The sequence below is a fragment of the Typopeltis vanoorti genome, chromosome 19 (assembly GCF_054136105.1).
Source record: "Typopeltis vanoorti isolate ZY-2024b chromosome 19, IOZ_Tvanoo_1.0, whole genome shotgun sequence".
In the NCBI taxonomy this organism is placed as follows: Eukaryota; Metazoa; Arthropoda; class Arachnida; order Uropygi; family Thelyphonidae; genus Typopeltis; species Typopeltis vanoorti.
This window is the reverse complement of record NC_143567.1, coordinates 46,552,171-46,571,751: the sequence shown is the minus strand read 5'-3', so window position 1 is coordinate 46,571,751 and position 19,581 is coordinate 46,552,171. Positions and strand designations below refer to the sequence as shown.

General features: G+C 36.3%; 1 protein-coding gene across 3 annotated transcripts in view; it reads left to right on the top strand.

Annotated features, from left to right (window-relative positions):
• Window positions 1-19,581, top strand: part of GatA (glutamyl-tRNA(Gln) amidotransferase subunit A, mitochondrial) — a 154,219-nt gene that overhangs the window by 21,258 nt on the left and 113,380 nt on the right. For all 3 annotated transcript variants that reach the window (XM_090409632.1, XM_090409633.1, XM_090409631.1), the window contains exons 2-5: window positions 1,346-1,505; window positions 7,062-7,257; window positions 7,394-7,630; window positions 8,439-8,614. In XM_090409632.1, coding sequence (XP_090265758.1) covers window positions 1,346-1,505; window positions 7,062-7,257; window positions 7,394-7,630; window positions 8,439-8,614 — 769 coding nt within the window. The remainder of the gene's footprint in view (window positions 1-1,345; window positions 1,506-7,061; window positions 7,258-7,393; window positions 7,631-8,438; window positions 8,615-19,581) is intronic.

Sequence of the window (19,581 nt, the reverse complement as noted above, 5' to 3'; positions counted from 1 at the left end):
TCCTATTGTAGGATATGTCTCTTTTGTGTTCCTCAATATGTAAAAGGACAGATTTAGCAGTCTGACTGTATTATGGTTTGCCACATTCACAAATGATCTTGTAAACTCCTGGATACTAAAGAGAGAGATGTTTTGCTTTAGGTCTACTAAGTATGGAGCGAAGTTTAGGAAACATAGTGAAACATATTTTAATGTTGAACTTCTTAAGAATTTTTGCCAGTTTGGGAGAGAGTGAGCTGATGTATGGCAAAGATATATATGCTCTTGGGAAAGAAGAATCTTCAATAGTAGGTAAACGATGGTGAGAGATAAATTTTTCGATGTTCTTAAGAGTGAAGCCATTGTTGAGAAAGGTCCTTTTTAGTAAATTAAGTGCAGTTTCAATCTCCGTTTCACTTGTTAATAAAGTTCTGGCTCGATGTGCCAGGGTTGAAATAATACCAAATTTCTGCAGAGGGTAGTGATGGGAGGAAGCATGAAGGTATCTGTCTGTGTGTGTGTGTGGGAATACGGTATTAACTATTGCTGCTCCCCCAGTTCTTTTGCATCATTGGGAGACATTCAGTTGTTTGCCAATGATGCAAAAGAACTGGGGGAGGGGGAGTGGCAATAGTTAATATAGGTGATGTAGATATTTTACAATATGATTTAAATAAATTGGCAGTGTGGACAAAGGACAATGGTTGTCAATTCAATGTTGTAAAATGCAAGATAATACACTTCAGGATGAAAAGATTACGCACTTCGTATCATATAACTTTGGAAGAATAACTTTATTGAATGCAGATGGTACACGAGTGTCGGCAGCTAAGGAGATTGTTCAGTTAATGAGTGCTCACTTTGCTAAGATATATCAACCAGGTGTAGGTAGCATGGTGCTACTGCTATGTTGGATGAAGAGTTAGAGGTTCATGCAAGGCATCAGAGGGTGATGTATGGTGGGGTGGAATCAATTCAAATAAGGGTGACTAGTGGTGTCTTGCATTTCCTTCATCTAGGGAAGGTTTAATTCTGATGTGCCAGAATTCAGTTTGAGGAAATAGACCATGCTGCAGGGAGGTGGGGTTGGCTGGCAGAGGATTTCTCTTGTGCATTAGCAGTCCATCATGCAGATAGTTCAGGATCAGTAGCTGTAAAAGTTGTAAAAATCACAGTATTGTAACTTTATATCTGAAATTATGTATACTGTGGTTATTTTTTGTCTCTTTTGGATTATGATTTAAAATTTGCAGAAACTTAAAGAGTAATTCAAATCAAGCAAAAATGTATGCATATTAAAATATTAAACTAAATTGATACTTATATACAATGTTGTTCAAAATTTAAATGTTATTTTTATTAATAGATATCGTGCATGTTACAAAAAGGTTCTCTTAGTGCTTCTGAACTTTGCTCTCTGTGTCTGAAGAGGATTGAAGACACCAAAATTTTAAATGCTTATATAACAATAACATCAGAACTAGCTCAGCAACAAGCAACAGAGACAGATGATAGGATAAATCAAGGTAAGATAAATTACTTGAACTTTTTTTTTTGTGAATCCCAACTATAAAAGATTATGAACCTGTTATACATTTAACATACCATGGGTGAGCAAGAGATAATCCAGAGACCCTATTCTAGAGTCCAAACATGGAACTTTTTTATCAAGCCACTTCGGGCCTCACACAGCAATATGAAATTCATCTAAAACTTAAAGACATTCACAACCACCCACCCATGTCAGTGGTGAGATTTGAACCCACAGTCTAGTGATTGGAGAATAAGTAGTATACTATGCATATTTTTAAGTTAAAGATGTCAAGAAATTATATTCTTGGTTTCATCCTTTATCCATGTGTAAGAAAACAAAGTTTGCAGGCGAAGTTACTTCACGATTGAGCTACTTATATATAGAGGCTAATGATTTCACATTAATTACGTTAGTATCCCTTAATGCAACACACATTATCTTTACGGACAAGTATAATGCTATGCATTATGGGAAGGGCCACTACCCAGACCGGTTTCAACCTTTATTGAGGTCTCATCAGTGGAGCCAGACCCAGAATTGATACCAAAGTTGAAGTAATTCAGAAGTCATATTTCTTTATACAAGTAGTCAAAAGGTGTCACACCTTATTACTAAGTGTATTTTAGTAATAAGGTGTTACACACTTTCAACATTTATCTCTAATCCAGAGTATTTTAATAATAGGGTGTGACACCTACTTGTATAAAGAAATATGACTTGTGCATTACTTCAACTTTGGTATCACTTCTGGGTCTGGGTCCCGCTGATGAGACCTCAATAAAGGACAGAAACTGGTTTAGTAGTGGTCTTTCCCATAATGCATAGCATTATACTGGTCTGTAAGGATAGTATTGCATTATGGGATACTAAGGAAATTAATGTCAAGTTCACGTGCAAGCTTTGTTTGCTTATATTTGGATAAAGGATGAAATCAAGAATATAATTTCTTGGCATCTTTAATTTATAATATAATCAGGCGAAAAAAACTTTCAATATGCATATTTTTATCATAATTTTGTATAATCATTGCATTAAGTGATTCATATCACCATGTGGTTGCCATAAATTACACCTGAATAACAGTGAAATGATTTTGTACCATGTTATTCCATCCCAATACTGTTTGTATATATATGGAAAAAGTAGGTCTTCGCATTTTATTATGTCTTGATTAGATTTAGGACAAACAAGCTTAATAAGAATTCATTTCTAGAATGAAAACTGTATAGAACTTGAATGAAAATAAATACAATAAAATAAAAATAAAGTAAATAATAAGTAAATTAAATCTTTACACACCCGTGTTTTGCCAACTGATCTTAGCATTATTAACCCCTCAGCCAGCCATGACGTCTATAGATATCCAGCTAAATCTGGATAATACGATACTGTAACACCTATTGAATAGCATGAATAAGAAGTGCAATTTGGTCTCACTATTTCATCTACCTCGGCCAGCAGGGAGGTTAAAGACACTCTAAAAACACACTCAGCAAAGACTGGGAATGAAGTGACTTCAAGAACAAGGACAGTCACATGTATGGAGGGGGCGACAATAGCACTTTGTATGGCAGTCTTCTGAGAGTACTACTGAACCTTATTATCCTATCTTCCCATGGAGAGATAGGGTAATGTGTCAAAATTTGTGTAGTGTTAAACTGTCAGTTCTATTGCAGTTCACTAGGTTATGTAGAACATGTGCTGCTTCCAGGAACAGTCTCTGTGATTTGAAATGGGGATATACAGGGTGTTCGGGATAAATTTGACATATTTATAATTAATTATATTTTTCCGTAAGTTACATGTATTAACACACACTTCTCTTCATTTAAAAGTTTGGACCCTTCTTCATTCATATACAAGATGTCAGAAAGGATGGATAGCTGGAACCCACCTGAATCATGGAAGAGAATAACTTGTATCATGATGATTCGTGCCCGCCATCAAAATAAGGATATTACGACTGCTGCCCAATGCTCCCTGAATACAGTAAAAACAATCAGGCATGAACTAGAGACTTGCAATGGTGACTACGAGGATGTAGCAAGAAGAAAGATCCCTAGCAGACGATCTGATTGCGTTCGTACAGCAGAATTCCTCGCAAATCTGCAGGAACAGGTGTTGAAGAACCCTGGCATTGGAATTCGGGCTTTGTTCGTGGAGTTGCTAACTGTAGTCAAGCCCTGGATAACAAGGGTAGCCAATGGTAGGCCGTATGTATGGCAGCAGGATTCGGCCCCTTGCCACACCTCTGGGAAAAGTCAAAAATGGTTGTCTGAAAATTTCTACGACTTCACCAGTCCAAATGTTTGGCCTCCAAACTCCCCAGACCTTAACCCCATGGATTATTTTGTATATGGGGCGCAGTTGAAAAAGACACCAATCGCACTTCCAGTAATACAAAAGCCCAGTTAATGGATAAAATTAAAACAGTTTTTGCGGCCCTTCCCAGGGAGACTGTAGCATCAGCTTGTTCGAGGTTCCGAAGCAGAATTGAAGCTGTGATCGATGCTAATGGTGGTTATTTTGAGTAAATCTTGTTGATAGTATTGTAATTAACTCTGCCTGTAATGTTTTTTTGTCAATTCATTAAATTTAATAGATACAAAGAAGATTTTCTTTTTCCTTACGAAACTGTCAAATTTATCCCAAACACCCTGTATATATATATAGTAGGCCTGGCTTTCTTCCGCCTGATAAAATGGTCTACTTCCAAGGCATGTTGTGCTAGTCCACTTTTAGGTTGCTCATATCAAATATACTTTGTGTTCTTTTGTTCTTACTGAGGTGGTTCACTCTGTCTATCCAAAATACTGGATCCTACATTGACTGTCCTGGGATACTGTAGACCCCGGTGGTCCTTGATTTATCTCAGGAAGGTGTCTTGCTGCACTGATCTTATTTTTAAATCACAGAGACTGTTCCTATAAGTGATTCTTGTTCTACATAGCACAGTCAACTGTAATAGAATTGATGGTGCAACCCTACACAAATTTCAGTGCACTGACCTATCTTATCACCAGTGCTCTCAACAGGCCATTGTATAGAGCACCACTTTCTCCCTCTGTACATGTGATTGTCCTTTCTCAAGATCATTTCATTCTCAGTCTTCATTGAGCATGCGTCTTCAAAGAATCTTTGATAATGCTAGCTCGAGCTGGCAAAACATTGGGATGTAAATATTTAATTTAGTTATTAAATCATTTATTTTCATTCCAGTTCTAAGTAGTTTTAATTCCAGAAAGTTCAGTCTGAATCTAGCAGCTATGGAAATTTGAATACGGAAATAAAGCTTAATAAGAAATTGCAGTTACTTTTGAATACCTATTTTCCTAATTATTGGACATAAAACACGAAGAATTGGTTACTATATGTACTGTAAGAAATTTTGATGTATTGCACCTATGTTTAATCCAAAACACTTGAAGACAACTCCAGTAGAGAGGTAATCAAGGAAAGGTACCTATATTTCTTTCTGTCACACTATTTTTTTTAACTTCATTCCAATATCTTTATTCAGTGATTCCTGTAACATTTTGGCTAAGGCTAATTATAATGAAATACATAATAATGGTCTTCATTTCCTTGAATTGTGTTTGGAATGTAGTACAGCACTTTACTAGTTTTTCTTATATAATGAAACCTGTGGGATGTCCATTATTTATAGAATCACATGTGTGCCATACTAAACAAAAATTGATTTATTTAAACAGATATATTGTCTTTTTTTATTTTTTATTATTTCATGACACCTCCAGGGAGTCCAAAGACTCATCGAGGGAGGGTACCTACTCTACAACTCTCTGTCTCCACCACTCAGTTCACCAATGCCCACCACCACTATTTCCGCAGACAATCACATATGTCCATGGTGGGATTCAAACCCACAACATTTTGGCTGGAGAGCAGATACACTAACCACTCAGCCAACCAGGCCAGATGATGTATCATAAGACATCATTAGTGTGAACAATGAACAACAATAAGGAATTATTTAAATGAAAGAAACAGTAGACTGTATGTTATATTGAAATCCTTCTATATGGCACGTGTACATTGATTACAAATAATTGTGCTGAAAATTAAATTAAATTGGATAAATCTGAGTTTTTAAAAAAAATCATGGGAATGTATAATTATTTAACATTTAAGGGTGACAATTTGAGGAGATCTGGTGAGCTTGCTGGCCACGCGATTCAATTAATATCCTCGGTTTCCAGAAGTATCTCCACTGCTCATGTAGATTGTGGTGTGGCATTGTCATCCATAAAAATAAATTCTTTGCCTATAGCACCACAGAACCATTGAACATGAAGCTGAAGAACTTCGTTGCAATATTGTTCATCAGTCATAGTCCCTTTTTCCAGCAGTTGTAATTCAGTCCATCCATTAAGCATAATGCCTCTAATGGTGTGTCAATTATGTTTTGCTGTTATAAACAAAAATCTGTCTTCATGCTCTGTGGTAGAATGAGGGTGACTTCTTAGCAAGCAGCTAGAACACATTCCATTGGTTTGAAATGCTGCTCAGAGCCTGGATACAATGCTATGCGAGATTTCAAACTCCTCTCTGACAATATCAGTAATTCTGTGACCTTCTTCAAGCTTTTCAATAATTCTTCTCCACGTGAAATCATCTAGATCATAGGTGGCCAACAGCAGGGCCGCACATAACATGATTTTGTGCGGCCCATGTCAGGATAAAAACTGTATTAAATTATATGTATTATCAATTTAGCTATTAGTTTTGACCCCAGATTTTCTGATTGATATACTAGTTATATTCATTATTTCTGATGACAGAAACAATTTATATTCTCAACACTGAACAACTTTTGAAAATTTTGAAAATCGACTTTGATGAACTTGTTGCCGCACATGAATGCCCACAGTGTTCTCATTAAGTTGTGTTATATGTAAAAAAACCAGAAATATGTAATTAAATTTAATTTAACAACTTATGTTTAAATCAATCAAGTATTTTATATTGTTCTCCCAGTAGTAAAATGATTTAACAAATATAGTAATTCAATACATATAAGTATTGCCTTGAAAAAATGCGGAGTTTATTTTTATTTAAGTTCTATCTAAAAGTGTGCAGCCCGTGATGCTACCACTCATCTATTGGCCCTCGTATAGAATGAAGTTGGCCACGCCTGCACTAGATGATGTCTTTGAGATGTTACAAGACATCAAAGTTTGCAACTTTATTCCTTCACAAAAAGAGCTTCGTACAAACACAATTCACTTAATGCAGCCTTTTGCACTGTTGATTTCTAACACGTGACCACCCTTTGCAAGCAGTTTGAAAACCTGAATGACCCACTTTCTACAAATTGCTTATTTGTCTGAATTTGCAGTTGTAACCTTCAGAAGTAGTGGTTTGTCCTTAGGTTTTGGACACCAATGTATGAATTCTTGTATTTAATTCATGTTTTTAAAGTAGTGCAATAAGTTTTATTGTCAAAACATTGTTTGCCTGCTTGGTATGAAAAACAATGAATATTTATTATCCTTATTTTTTTTAATATTTTTCATATTCATTTTAGGTTTAAAAATAGGACCTATGGATGGAATTCCTGTAGCAGTGAAGGATAATTTTAATACCAAAGGAATTAGAACAACCTGTGCTTCACAGATGTTATCCAACTATATTCCACCATACACTGCCACTGTTGTAGAACATCTTATGCAACAAGGCGCAATTATGATTGGTAAAACCAATATGGATGAATTTGGCATGGGGTAATTGCACTGCACTGTTAATTATTTTATAATATGCATATAATGTTTCCTTCTTATTTTCTTTATGACAGAAGTTTATTTTTATTGGTGAAAAAAATATAAATGCTTATTTATATATATATTTTTTTCACAATAGATCTGGTGCTGTAGATTCAATTTTTGGTCCAGTTAAAAATCCTTGGTTATCAGGCTTAAGGTATTCTGTGAAGACAAAAAAGTCTCTTAAACAGAGAGCAAAGCAATCAGGCATTAAACCCATTAGTCAAATTCAAGATGTGACTCCATCAAGTGCAAATAGTTCTAAAGACTGGTATATATCTGGTGGTAGTTCAGGAGGTAGTGCAGTAGCTGTAGCAACAGGAACTTGTTTTGCGTAAGTTTTTTACTCAAAATAATATATAATTTTAATAGGATTTTAGCATGTATATTCTCTGGCTACTTTCTACAAACATACAACTTGTGTGATCTTTTCCATCAAATGGTTGGTCAATATTACTTAATAATATAGTGCATCAACTTTCTTGTCTTGTAGATTAAGTCCAAAAAGATTTGAGCCTTGTTCACTCAACTAAAAGAAGTCCTAGCTCTCTTTAGCATATTAGTGCTGATTAATGGGTGATATTCCTACCAAGCTTTCTTGTAGTCAGCTGTCAGCGAATAGTCGTGGGCAGTGTTCCATATGCTACCATTCAGAAGGATAAATATCTTCTGCAATTGCTTAATTGTCATAACTGTCCACTGTGCTGTATTGATACTATTGATGTGCTGGAATGATGTGGATGAATGCCTACTTATGCTGTTGTGTACTGTGTTTGTCAGATCAATTATAAATTTATGACTGATTTCTCAGACGTTGTTAACATGACCCTGATAAATCATGCAGCTACAAGCTCCTGATGCAGCTGCCATTTTCCACTTAATATATATAGTAATCCTTGTTTGGTGGTGTGTATCACCAAACAAGGATTACAAGTAGTAGGACTGTATGATAATCTCTCTCTCTCTCTCTAAGAATCTCTAGGAAAAGCTTAATGCTTTTCCTCATACCAGTTGCAATGTGTGTGTGTGTGTGTGTGTGTGTGTGTGTGTGTGTGTGTGTGTGTGTGTGTGTGTGTGTGTGTGTGAGTGAGTGAGTGAGTGAGCAATTTGGTGAATATGTAATTTAATATTTATATATTCAGTGCCTTAGGTTCTGATACTGGAGGATCAACAAGAAATCCTGCATCTCGTTGCGGAATTGTTGGATTAAAACCTACGTATGGTTTAGTTTCTAGACATGGTTTAATACCCCTTACAAATTCCATGGATGTGCCAGGTATTCTTACAAGAACTGTAGATGATGCCGCTTTTCTTTTAGGTAAGTTTCATTTACATATTCCTTATATAATGTTTTGTGCACTGAATGTAGTATTCAGTGCACAAAACATTAGAGATACCTACCTAATAGCATGTCGGTCCTCCTCTAGCATGAAACAATTTGTACCCCAGACATTGATGCCACCAGATGCTTGAGAGTTGCTGGAGGTAATTTCAGCTATGTCTGTTGCAGCATTGTCTACAACTGCACTTTAGACTTCTGTCCCAGATACATGGATCTGATATCTCACTCTGTGGCATCCAGAGAGATTTGATTGGATTTAAATCCAGGGATCTTAGAAGCCACTGGATGGTCCCAAATTCAGATGAGTGTTTCTTGAGCCTGGGTGGTGCATTGTCCTGCTGAAACAGACCATTGGCTCTAGGATACACATGAAAGTGTGTAGGTGATCAGCTAGCACATTCTGGTAGTTTGCAGTGTTTAAGGACTTCTCCAGACACACTAAGGGACCTTGTGTCATATGAGAAGGCTCCCCAAACCATGGGTCACCAAATGGGACCATGGCCTCATGCTGTTGACGCTACACACTTGCATCATCCTGTCAGCTCGGTACAACTGATAAAGGAATTCATCAGACCACACCCTGCAGAGGTCCAGTTTTGATGATTGATACTAAGCAAGGCACAGTGCCCAATGATGAGCTGTGAACAGTGGTACATGATTAGAGCTTCAGCTCCTGTAACCCATGGTATGCAGGGTAGGCCATACTGTTCGCTCGCTGATGCTGCTTGGACCCCCATCATTGAAACTGGATGTGATCTGTGCTGCTGTTGCTCTGCAGTTGGTGTATACGAGCCTGGACAGTTTACATCGAACCCTGGTCATCAATGGTGTGTGGTCAGCCACTACTTGCTCGCTGGGGTACTGGTATGTCCACTGATGGTATACTTGCAGCAGATCCTTGATATGGTCGCCCTCGAGAACCCTAGGGTTCTTACCAATTGGGCAATAGAATGACCATCTGTCTTGCACTGATAAAATGTCCACAATCAAAGTTGCTGAGATTGCCACATTTATCCATGTTCATCGATTGTGATACACTGTTGGGAAGCTCTCCAATGTCTGTCTATTTACCATCTGTGTTCAGTTTGGGTACATTTCACTCTGCATGCGGGATGTGGCAACTTCCCATCACCCCTATCTCTAATGTTTTGTCCATGAGTGTATATATATATATATATATTCTTTTAGGTAAGTTTTCAGTTACATATTCACCCCCCCCCCACACACACACAGAGAGAGCTTGGAAGAGAGTCAATGGACATCATAGTGTGAGGAACAAACATCCATGGCACTTACCTTAATAAGATGTGGGATCTCCTTTTGCTGCGATGATTGCAGCAATATACTTCCAGGACCTCATTACAATAGACATGTAATGAGGTCCTGGACTATTGTGGGTGGATATCCCTGGACTTCACTTGATGCTCCAGTTCATCCAGCAGATGTTCAGTAGGGTTGAGATCAGAGTTCTGTGGAGGTCAGTCATTTGTGGTGATCATGTCCACAAACCACACAGTTACAGCAGCAGCCTTATGACATGGTGCATTGTCTTGCTGAAAGAGATAATGGTCAGGTCCATAGAAACACCACAAAGATTGAATTGTTCGGAAGAATGTTCAGATACCTCTCGGAGGTCAATGTTTGTGGCACTACAAACAGAGGTCCGAGGTCAAACCAAGGAAAACAGAACCCAACCATCACACCGCCACCTCTGAATTTCATAGTTGGGTTATACACTTTGATTTTTATTTTGTATCCAAACACAAGTGGTACATTAGTAAATAATTGGTATAACATTATTTACAACAAATTAGGATTCATTACAAATGAGAACAGCTTAAATTTAGTAGGTAAATTATACAGGGAATAAAAAGTAAAATATGAAGGAAAAAGAAACTATGCATAAGTTATATACAATAAATATTGTCAAATGTTCCTCCAGAATCTTGTGCAATCAACTGCTTTTTCTGTGCAGGATATAAGGTCCTCTTCTGTGCAAGGTGATTGAAGAAGGGAGCAAGAAAGAAGGTGTTCCTTGGACTGGGTTGTCTCACACTCACAATTATCTGGTCCAGTGAGGTAGCCCCATTTGATGAGGTTTTGTTTGCAGTGTTGTCATTTATAGTCTGTTGAGACTTTTCTAAGTATTCCGGTCCATGTGGTTATCATGTGGAAGATGTTCGGCTGTTGGAATACCAGTATTATTCTCAGGGTATAGTGCAAGCCATTGTTGAAGTCTTGTCTCTGGAGGGTTTTTAGGTGTTTCATTGCTAGGAAGCTATGTCAGGATCTTAGTCTTTGGGGCACTGTAGTCTGGCCAAATAGTGCGTGGCACTCATAATTTTCATTTGTTTGCTTCTTTCGTCACCTGAGAATGCACATCTTCGAATTGAATGGGGTGCAATACCAGCCAAAGTATGCAGGTCTCTTAGTTGTGATGGTTTCAGTCATCCTGTAATTAAGCAGTAGCTTTCATTCAATGCTGGGTCAAGTTTTTCAGCATGACAGGATCTTGATCATACAGGGCAGGCATATTCAGCAGAAGAATAGCAAAGGGCCAAGGCAGAAGATCTCAGTGTGCTAGAGTTTGCCTCCTCCCCATTTGGAGGAAGTAAGCTTTTTTAATATGTTCGATTTTTTAACGATACTTGTGACATAATTTTTAGAAATATATACACTTTTGCACAAGAATAATGTTTAATTTGCCAAATATTTCGGTCTGAATATTACAGACCATCTTCAGTGGCTACGTAGGAATAGTTTTAAAAAAAACAAAGTGGAATACAAACAATTGATCATTCACAGATAGAACGAGCCGTGTGATGTCATATCGCTAAGTATTAGAAGAGTAAACATTTTTAAAGTCATAATTAAAGATATTAATTCAGAAATTCATATGATAATCTTAAATAACATTAGACTAATATAGGAAATTTACAAAAAAAAAAGTGTTATCCTGATTAAACTTTCCCAAATTTTTGATATAGATATACAGTCATTACGATTCAAGTTAGGATGTTGAAGTAAGGCCTCCACACTTTCTTTAAATAAACATTCAAATTTGTAGTGACATCTGTCTAGGAGGAGAGTCTTGGACTAAAGGATGTTTCTAATCCATGCTGAGCTAATCCAGATTTCTCAGGTTTGTTGTGTTGAATTGATGACTGATGCTCTTGAATTCTTTTTTCTATAGAACGTCCATTTTGTCCAAAGTGGGAAAGATCACAATTACAAGGAACTTGATACACACCAGGTAGAGACAAGGTTGAGCATTTATCTTTAGATGAAGGAAAATGGGTGGATAATTTGTTAATAAATGTATAAGTGGCTGTGAAATCATATTTCTTCAGAACTCTTGAAATTGGTTCTGAAATCCTGGAAATGTAAGGAATTGGAACTCGACGTATTGAATCTTTGCTGTTCTGTGTTGGATTGTAAGAATTAAAAAGATGTTGTGTATTCTTTTCGGAGAAGCCATTTAGTTTCATGTGATGTTTGATAGTCAAAAGTTCTTTCTGTAATAAATGAGAAGTTGAACTATTCTTATGTAGCCACTTATGTAATATTCAGACCGAAATATTTGGCAAATTAAACATTATTCTTGTGCAAATGTGTATATATTTCTATTTCTTAATATGTTGTTTCTTGCATTAACTTTTGCCTTTGTTTTTTCCACGTGTGTTTTATATGAAAGAGTGGGATTGAGAGTCACACCGAGGTAATATAGTTATATAGTCACACTGAGGCAATATGTTCTAATATAGAGCATTCCTGGGTTCCAGGAATGTTCTATATTAGAGCCTTTCCAAGAAATCTGATTACAAATTTTAAGGTGGAGAATCGTTAAGATGGAAAAGGCCAGTCTGGGTTTTCAAGGGGGTTTGGTTTTAATTGATTACTACTATAATATGTGGTTAGACTATTTAAGGCAAGTGATAGAATAGTTTTAATCAGGGCTGCCACTCCTTGGGATTTTTCCCAAGATCTAGGGAATTTAGCCGCTACCTAGGAATCTAGGGATTTTTAATAAAAAAAAACTCCCAAAATCTTGGGAAATTTGAACAAAAGTTTGAATTTTAATATTTTTATCATATTTTACTATTATAATTCACGAATTTTTTTTTGATAAATAAACCAGTTTTGCTCTGTTCTGGTTTCGTTTTCCCTTTCTTATGACACAGGTTTTACATTTCAATACAAAATTAATAATGGAAAAAACTCACGTACAAAGATTATTTAATAGTATAATTTTCGCCTGTGTGTCACAGGCATCTTTTTTTTTCCATTATTAATTTTGTATTGATATGTCTACTCGTGGTATACCTCTTTTAAAACTTAGGTTTTACATTGTTATATACACGTACTTCCAATCCAACCATATGGAGCCATCAAAGAAAAAACAGAAGTGGTATTCTCAAGCATTTAAAGAAGATTGGTTAAAATATCCTGAATTAAAAGATTGGCTGCAGCAAGACGTGAACAGCAAAGATACCAGTTACTGTAAGTGTTGTAATATTACATTTAAAAATGCAAACAAATCTGCGCTAATAAAGCATAAAGATTCAGCCAAACATAAAAGTAATTATCAGTCTGCTAAGTCAACAGCTGTTATTACTCAATTTCTTAATAAGAAAGCATCAACAGAGGATAAACAATTAGCTAGGAGTGAGTTAATAATTGCTAGCTTCTTTTCTGAGCATAACGTCCCATTTTCTCATGTTGATCATTTTGTAATGATGTGTAAACGCGCATTTCTGGATAGCCAAATTGCTGGAAAGTTGGCAATGAAGAAAACTAAACTTTCTTATGTTATTCAGGATGGAATATCATTCCATGAAAAGTCTCAACTTACCAAAATGTGCAAGAATCAAAAATTTTCAATTATAATAGATGAGAGTACAGATCTCTCCGTCACTCAAATCTTGGCTGTTGTTGTTGTACGGTATTTTGATACAGATAAAAAAGATGTAGCTAATGCATTACTAGACATAGTATGTGTAGAGAACGGAAGTGCTAAAAGTCTTTACAGTGCTGTCAAAACTCTTTTGCTGGATCATGGCATTCCCCTTAGTAATATTATTGGGTTTGGTAGTGATAACTCTGCCTCCATGATGGGTGTTAACAGTGGATTTCAGAAACTGTTGAAAGATGATGTCCCATCTGTTTTTTTTGTGATGGGTTGCGTTTGTCATTCATTTGCTCTATGCGCTAGTCATGCAATTAGTGTTTTACCCTCATACTTAAAAGCTTTTCTAAAGGATTTAACCTCCTACTTCTCCCGCAGTGCTAAGCGGCAAAGAGATTTTGTACTCATTCAAGAAGCAGCTGATATAGCTACACATAAAATTCCCAAACTTGCTCAAACCAGTGGCTGTTGAGGGAACAAGTGGTATCAACTATTTTAGAACAGTATGATGCATTAGTTCTATACTTTCAAAATGAATCAAGGACAGATAAAATTGACAATGCCAAAAAAATTTATGATACACTTACCTTGGAACCAGACCAATGCTTTTTTTCCTTCAGTATATTCTTGAAAAAGTAAATACGCTTAATATAGATTTTCAATCAGAGCATTTCAGGTTACACCAACTATTCCTAAATGTATCAACAGAATATCTCAATTTACTAGTTGCTTCATTAAAGATGAGATTTTAAGAACAGCTAAATTATCACAAATTGATCCAAGAAACCAAAATAACTATAAAAATGTGAATGATATTTAGTTCGATGGTAGAGCAATGGCGCACTTAATTAGAAACCCTTTTGTGGAACTTAGTTCGCAAATAAAGAAAAGATTTGTCTTCGAAGAGGACAGCGTTGTTGCAAAATTACGAATCTTGGACCCAAAAGTTGCTAGTGACCCTAGGCAGTCACCATCTACCATTATTCCTCTTGTAGCTCAATTTCCCTCACTTGTTGATGATATTAGGTTAAATCAAATAGATGATGAGTGGAGAAGTTATCGTCTCGTAGCATCAGATCTACCAATTCCTAAAGATATTGGCATTCATTGACTGACATAAAAAGATGGCATGAATAATAATAAATATGGTTTACTGTCATATTTTATGACAAATCTTACTATTCTGCTACATTCATCTGCATGCGTGGAGCAAATTTTCTCACAAGTGAATTGTATAAAAACAAAATTAGCTAATTCATTAAAAACAGAAACTGTGAGAGACAGAATCCTAGCAAAGCAGTGCTTAGCGAGACAAAATGCAACATGTACTTCTTGGGAGCCACCGAAAACATTAATCAAGGAGTTGGAAAGTCACACAGTTCATAATAGATATAAAAATCGACTTAATACTGCAAAGCAGCAAACGGAATATGATCACTTACTAAGATCAGTTAATGAGATATTGGTGAAGAAGAAGAGGGAGGAAATGTCAATTAAAGTAAGTTAAACATATATTTTTTTAAAATGAAAGTATACTTTGTTACAGGAAAAGAGAAAGAGAGAATTAATAAAAAAAAAAATGAGCAAATTTTTAAGTCATTTTTCTGGTCAGTTAGTAGGTAACTATTTAAATGTCAATTTTTTGTATTTTATATTATGTTTTTCATTTATGTGTAATGTTTTAATTCAACCATGCAGAATTATAAATTAATAAAGGCATATTTAAGTGCATAGTTTGAATTTTTTGCATATTTAAGAGCATATTTCGGATGTTTTTAATGTATACTTGGACACATATTTTGCACTTTTTTACGACCTAAAAATCCGAACTCTAGTTATTACTACCTGGGGAATTTTTGAGGTGTAATCTGGGGAATTTCGAAAAATGTGAGTGGCAGTCCTAGTTTCAATGGACTTTAAATTTTTTTGATTGAGCAGCTATGGCAAGGTCATCAGCATAGATATAATTTCTAGTTCTCGGAAAGATGGGGAGATCATTGACGTAGATGTTGAAAAGTAATGGTGATAACATATTTCCCTGAGGGTGGTCGTTTTTTTGGGGATGCTAGCAGCTCTTCTTACGTTTAGGTCCACAAAAAAAGCATCTGTTTTCCAACAGCTGCTGGATCAGGAGGATAAGGCAATAGTCTCTAGTTATTCTGTATATTTTATTTCTGAGTGTGTGATGGTTTATGGTATCATATGCTGTAGTTAGGTCTATAAGACTGCTTCTGTGGCTAATTTTTGGTCATAATGATTTTCTATATATTGAGTGAGGTTGAGAATTTGTGATGTACAGGATTTGCCTAGTCTAAAACCAGCGTGATCAGCAATAAGATAGGGTTCGATTAGGGGTTGTAGCCTATTCAAAATTAATTGTTCATAGAGTTTAAAGAGGTTGCTGAGTAGTGATTATAGGTCTGTAATTTTTTGCTTCGGTTGGAGTTTTCCCTGGTTTCAGAAAGGCCACTACTTTAGCATACCTCCAGATAGTTGGTATCCTTAAGATTCTGAGGCAAGTGTTTGTATAGGTTTAATAACCACTCTCTAGTCTTAGGTCCAAATGTTTAATTTGTTTATTACAGATATCATCAAGGCATGCAGATTTTCTAGGTTTTAGTAGGTTTATGGCAGTGTTGAATTCAGTGATCATGAAATATGAGTTAGTCATATTTTGTCCTCATGGGGTTCTAAATGTCTTATTTCTTGGGTACTTTTTTTTAGGGACTTTTCAATTCAGCAGCAGCTGGTGAGCAATTTGATTAGCTGCTACCTATAGATGCTCATATGGCTTTGTGAAATCCTTCCTAATTCTGTTGATAAAGTTCCATGCCTTTCTGCTACTATGAGTCATGTTAAGGGCTTCTATTTCTTTTTTCCATGAGGAATGCCGTTCTTTTGCCATCTCGGAGCATAATTTTTCTCCAGCATGGATAGTCTCCTATGAGAAGGGGTTGGTGTTGTAAAGTTGTAAGCAAGCATATTGAGCTTGTATATCACTGGAAAGGCATGGAATGTAGTTTGTGCAGCATCCTCTGGGGATGTGTTTGGTGGAGATTTTCCTCAGTATTTTTATGAATTTGGGATGCTTTTGAGGGTTTGGGACTGGCCCTATGGAGCAGCCAAGATCTTCCATGAAACCCTTCCAATTAGCTTTTTTGAAATTACATCATCATCTGTAAGGGACTGTGTTAGGCATAACGACTGGATTGAATTGAAGCATTATAGGTCTATATTAAGTATGGGGAATGGGATTTAAGACCTTTTTAACACAAGTGTTGGATATTTTTGAGCTAACAAATATGAAGTCGGGATTATATCCCCGCTTCCATCTGCCACTGTTGAAAGATTCAGGGAGTTTTGGATTATGTATCAGGTTTAGAGAAAAGTTTTCAGCCTATTTTTCAACAAGTTCTCCATCTTCATTGGACTTTGTGTAACCCCAGTTAATACCATAGCTGCTAAAGTCACCTAATATGACATTAGTCATGTATGCATTATTATTATTGAGGAGGATGTTGGGGAAGGAGAAAGCTTCTTCTGGCACTTTGGTAAGAGACATTCACTGAGCATTTGCCACACACACACACACACCTGTTCATCTGCTTGGTAGAGTGGGTAGTGTGATTCAATAACACAGCTTTCCAAGCTTCCACATTCAAATGAACATGCTCTTTGCACCACTGACGATGCTGCATGTTGGTTCAGGTAATGTGGGGCTTGCATACTGTGGTCCTACCATGGAAATCCATGTTGTGAGCCTCAGTGCTGAATGCTTTGTGCAGATTTGTGTTCCAGTCAATGCCTGGAACTCCACATTCAATGGGTAATGAATGGCAGTTTTACATATTATCCTTTGTAGAACCCTATGGTCATGTTTGGTGAGTGTGGGGTTGTCCACTGTGGGTAGCACTAGCAGTTCATTCCCTGCGCTTCCATCTCAGTATGGTATCACTGATTGTTAACCTGGGATGACCCCAATTTGTCAGTAATTTGCCAAACAGATAGGCCTGCAACATGGCATCCTATCACAACATCTCTTTCAAACTCCATCATTTCACTTCTTGCTGCCATTTCACTCAGACACAGTTGCACCGACTTTGGAGCATCATATTCCTCCAGTTTATGCCGGCTACAACATGTGACTCATTACATGGCACAATGTACCTTACCCATGGGGGGGGGTCACCATTGACTTCTTTCCAAGCAGTGTATATCAAGAATGTCACATATTGATTCTTTAAAAAACAGTTATTAGTACTGCAAATCCTCAACCAGCAGAATTATGCATGCATATACAAAAAAATATTTTTGTTTTTAAATAAAACATGTCATCATCAGCTGCATCAGTCTTGGGACTGGTAGCTCAGCAGCAATTTCCTCCATTCTGCTCTGTCATTGACTTTCTTCTTAACCTCCTGGTAACGCCTCAAACCCGTGCTGTCTTTGACTTGGTCAAGAAAACTTTTCCTTAGTCTGCCTCGTCTTCTTTTCCCCTCTGACTTCTTTTCACAAGTCCATCATGTCGAAGTATATATAACATATATAACATGAAAAACATATCATCATAATCAAATTATTGATATTTATTCTCAGGGCATCTGCAGGATATTCTGATAGTACTACATGTTTAAGTTTGCATCATTATTAACTTTCTATCAACAATTTTCTTCTACATTAATCATTTATTTTTTTAGTCTTCTAAAACCAACCAACTGCATTATTATGCCATTTGGATTTTGTTATCATTTGGATCTTTTTCCTGCCATTCTGGCATGAAACATCTGTTTCTAGCCTTTTAAGCGACTTCACCACCTACTTAATTTTGCTTCCACATTCTTCGACGCTTAGCAGTGTTGAGTTTCTTTCTAATATCTCCACTTCAAGACAATTCTACTATTAATGCTGTACTTCCCCATTCCCAATTTTTATATTAATACATTATTTTTCTGAGAATTCTCACATATGTTGTCTTCTTGATCAACTGTTTCATTTCTAACTTATTTCTCAGATCCATAAGCTAAAATTGGTTTGGTCATGGTCTTCAGTGCTGCTAGTTTAGTGTTTTGACTAATTTTTCTCATTTCATAAAAATTTATTCAACTCATCTTTCTTATATAGTGGCATACATTATTCATCTAACTCCCCAACATACCTGCTTTTGTTTATTCTACTATCTATTTCCAAGTATAATTGATATCTTTATCAAATGATAAAACAACTGAAGTATTTTACTACTCTTGTATGTTCAAAATTGAGAATGCAGTTGATATTTTCCATTTTCATGCTCATTTTTTATTTTTGATCTTTTTATTGCTGTATAACATTTATTCAGTTTGGTTAGAGTCCTGAAGATTTCTACTAGATTTATTTAGGAGTATATTATAAAGATCCATGTTGAATATTTCCAGTTTTGATATCGGGTGTACTGCCACTTTCCTTCATAATGCGATTTATATAGAAGATGATTAAGAATGCAGATAGTATGCATCTTCTCTTGCAATTGATTTTACACAGATCATTTTTTAACACCTCTTTCAATTTTAATGTTTTGCTTATAACTGAAATATAATTTGAAGAACACATTAACAAGTAGAGATAAGGAAGTTGTCATTCCTCTTTATAAGGCCTTGATATGCCCACATCTGGATTACTGTGCTCAAGTCTGATCTCCTGGGTTTCTTGAGGATGAGGAAATGGTGGAGAGGATTCAGCGGCAAATGACCAAGATGATGAGAGGCCGATGGACTGTTCCCTATGAGGATAGATCATCGGTGTGGATTGCAGAAGTTGGTTGATAGGAGAAAAAGAGGGGATATGATAAAAACATTTAAGTTGCTTAAAGGGTTTCATAGGGTAGATGCAGGGGAAATGTTTCAGCACTTGGCTAGAGACCAGAACAAAGGGGGGGGGGGATCATCCCTGTAAGTTGGATAAAGGTGTGGTTAGTAGGTATGTAAGGATAGATATTTTGCTTGGAGAGTTGTGGACGAGTAGAATGGGTTATCAGAGTCAGTTGTGAGTGCTTTATCTGTTA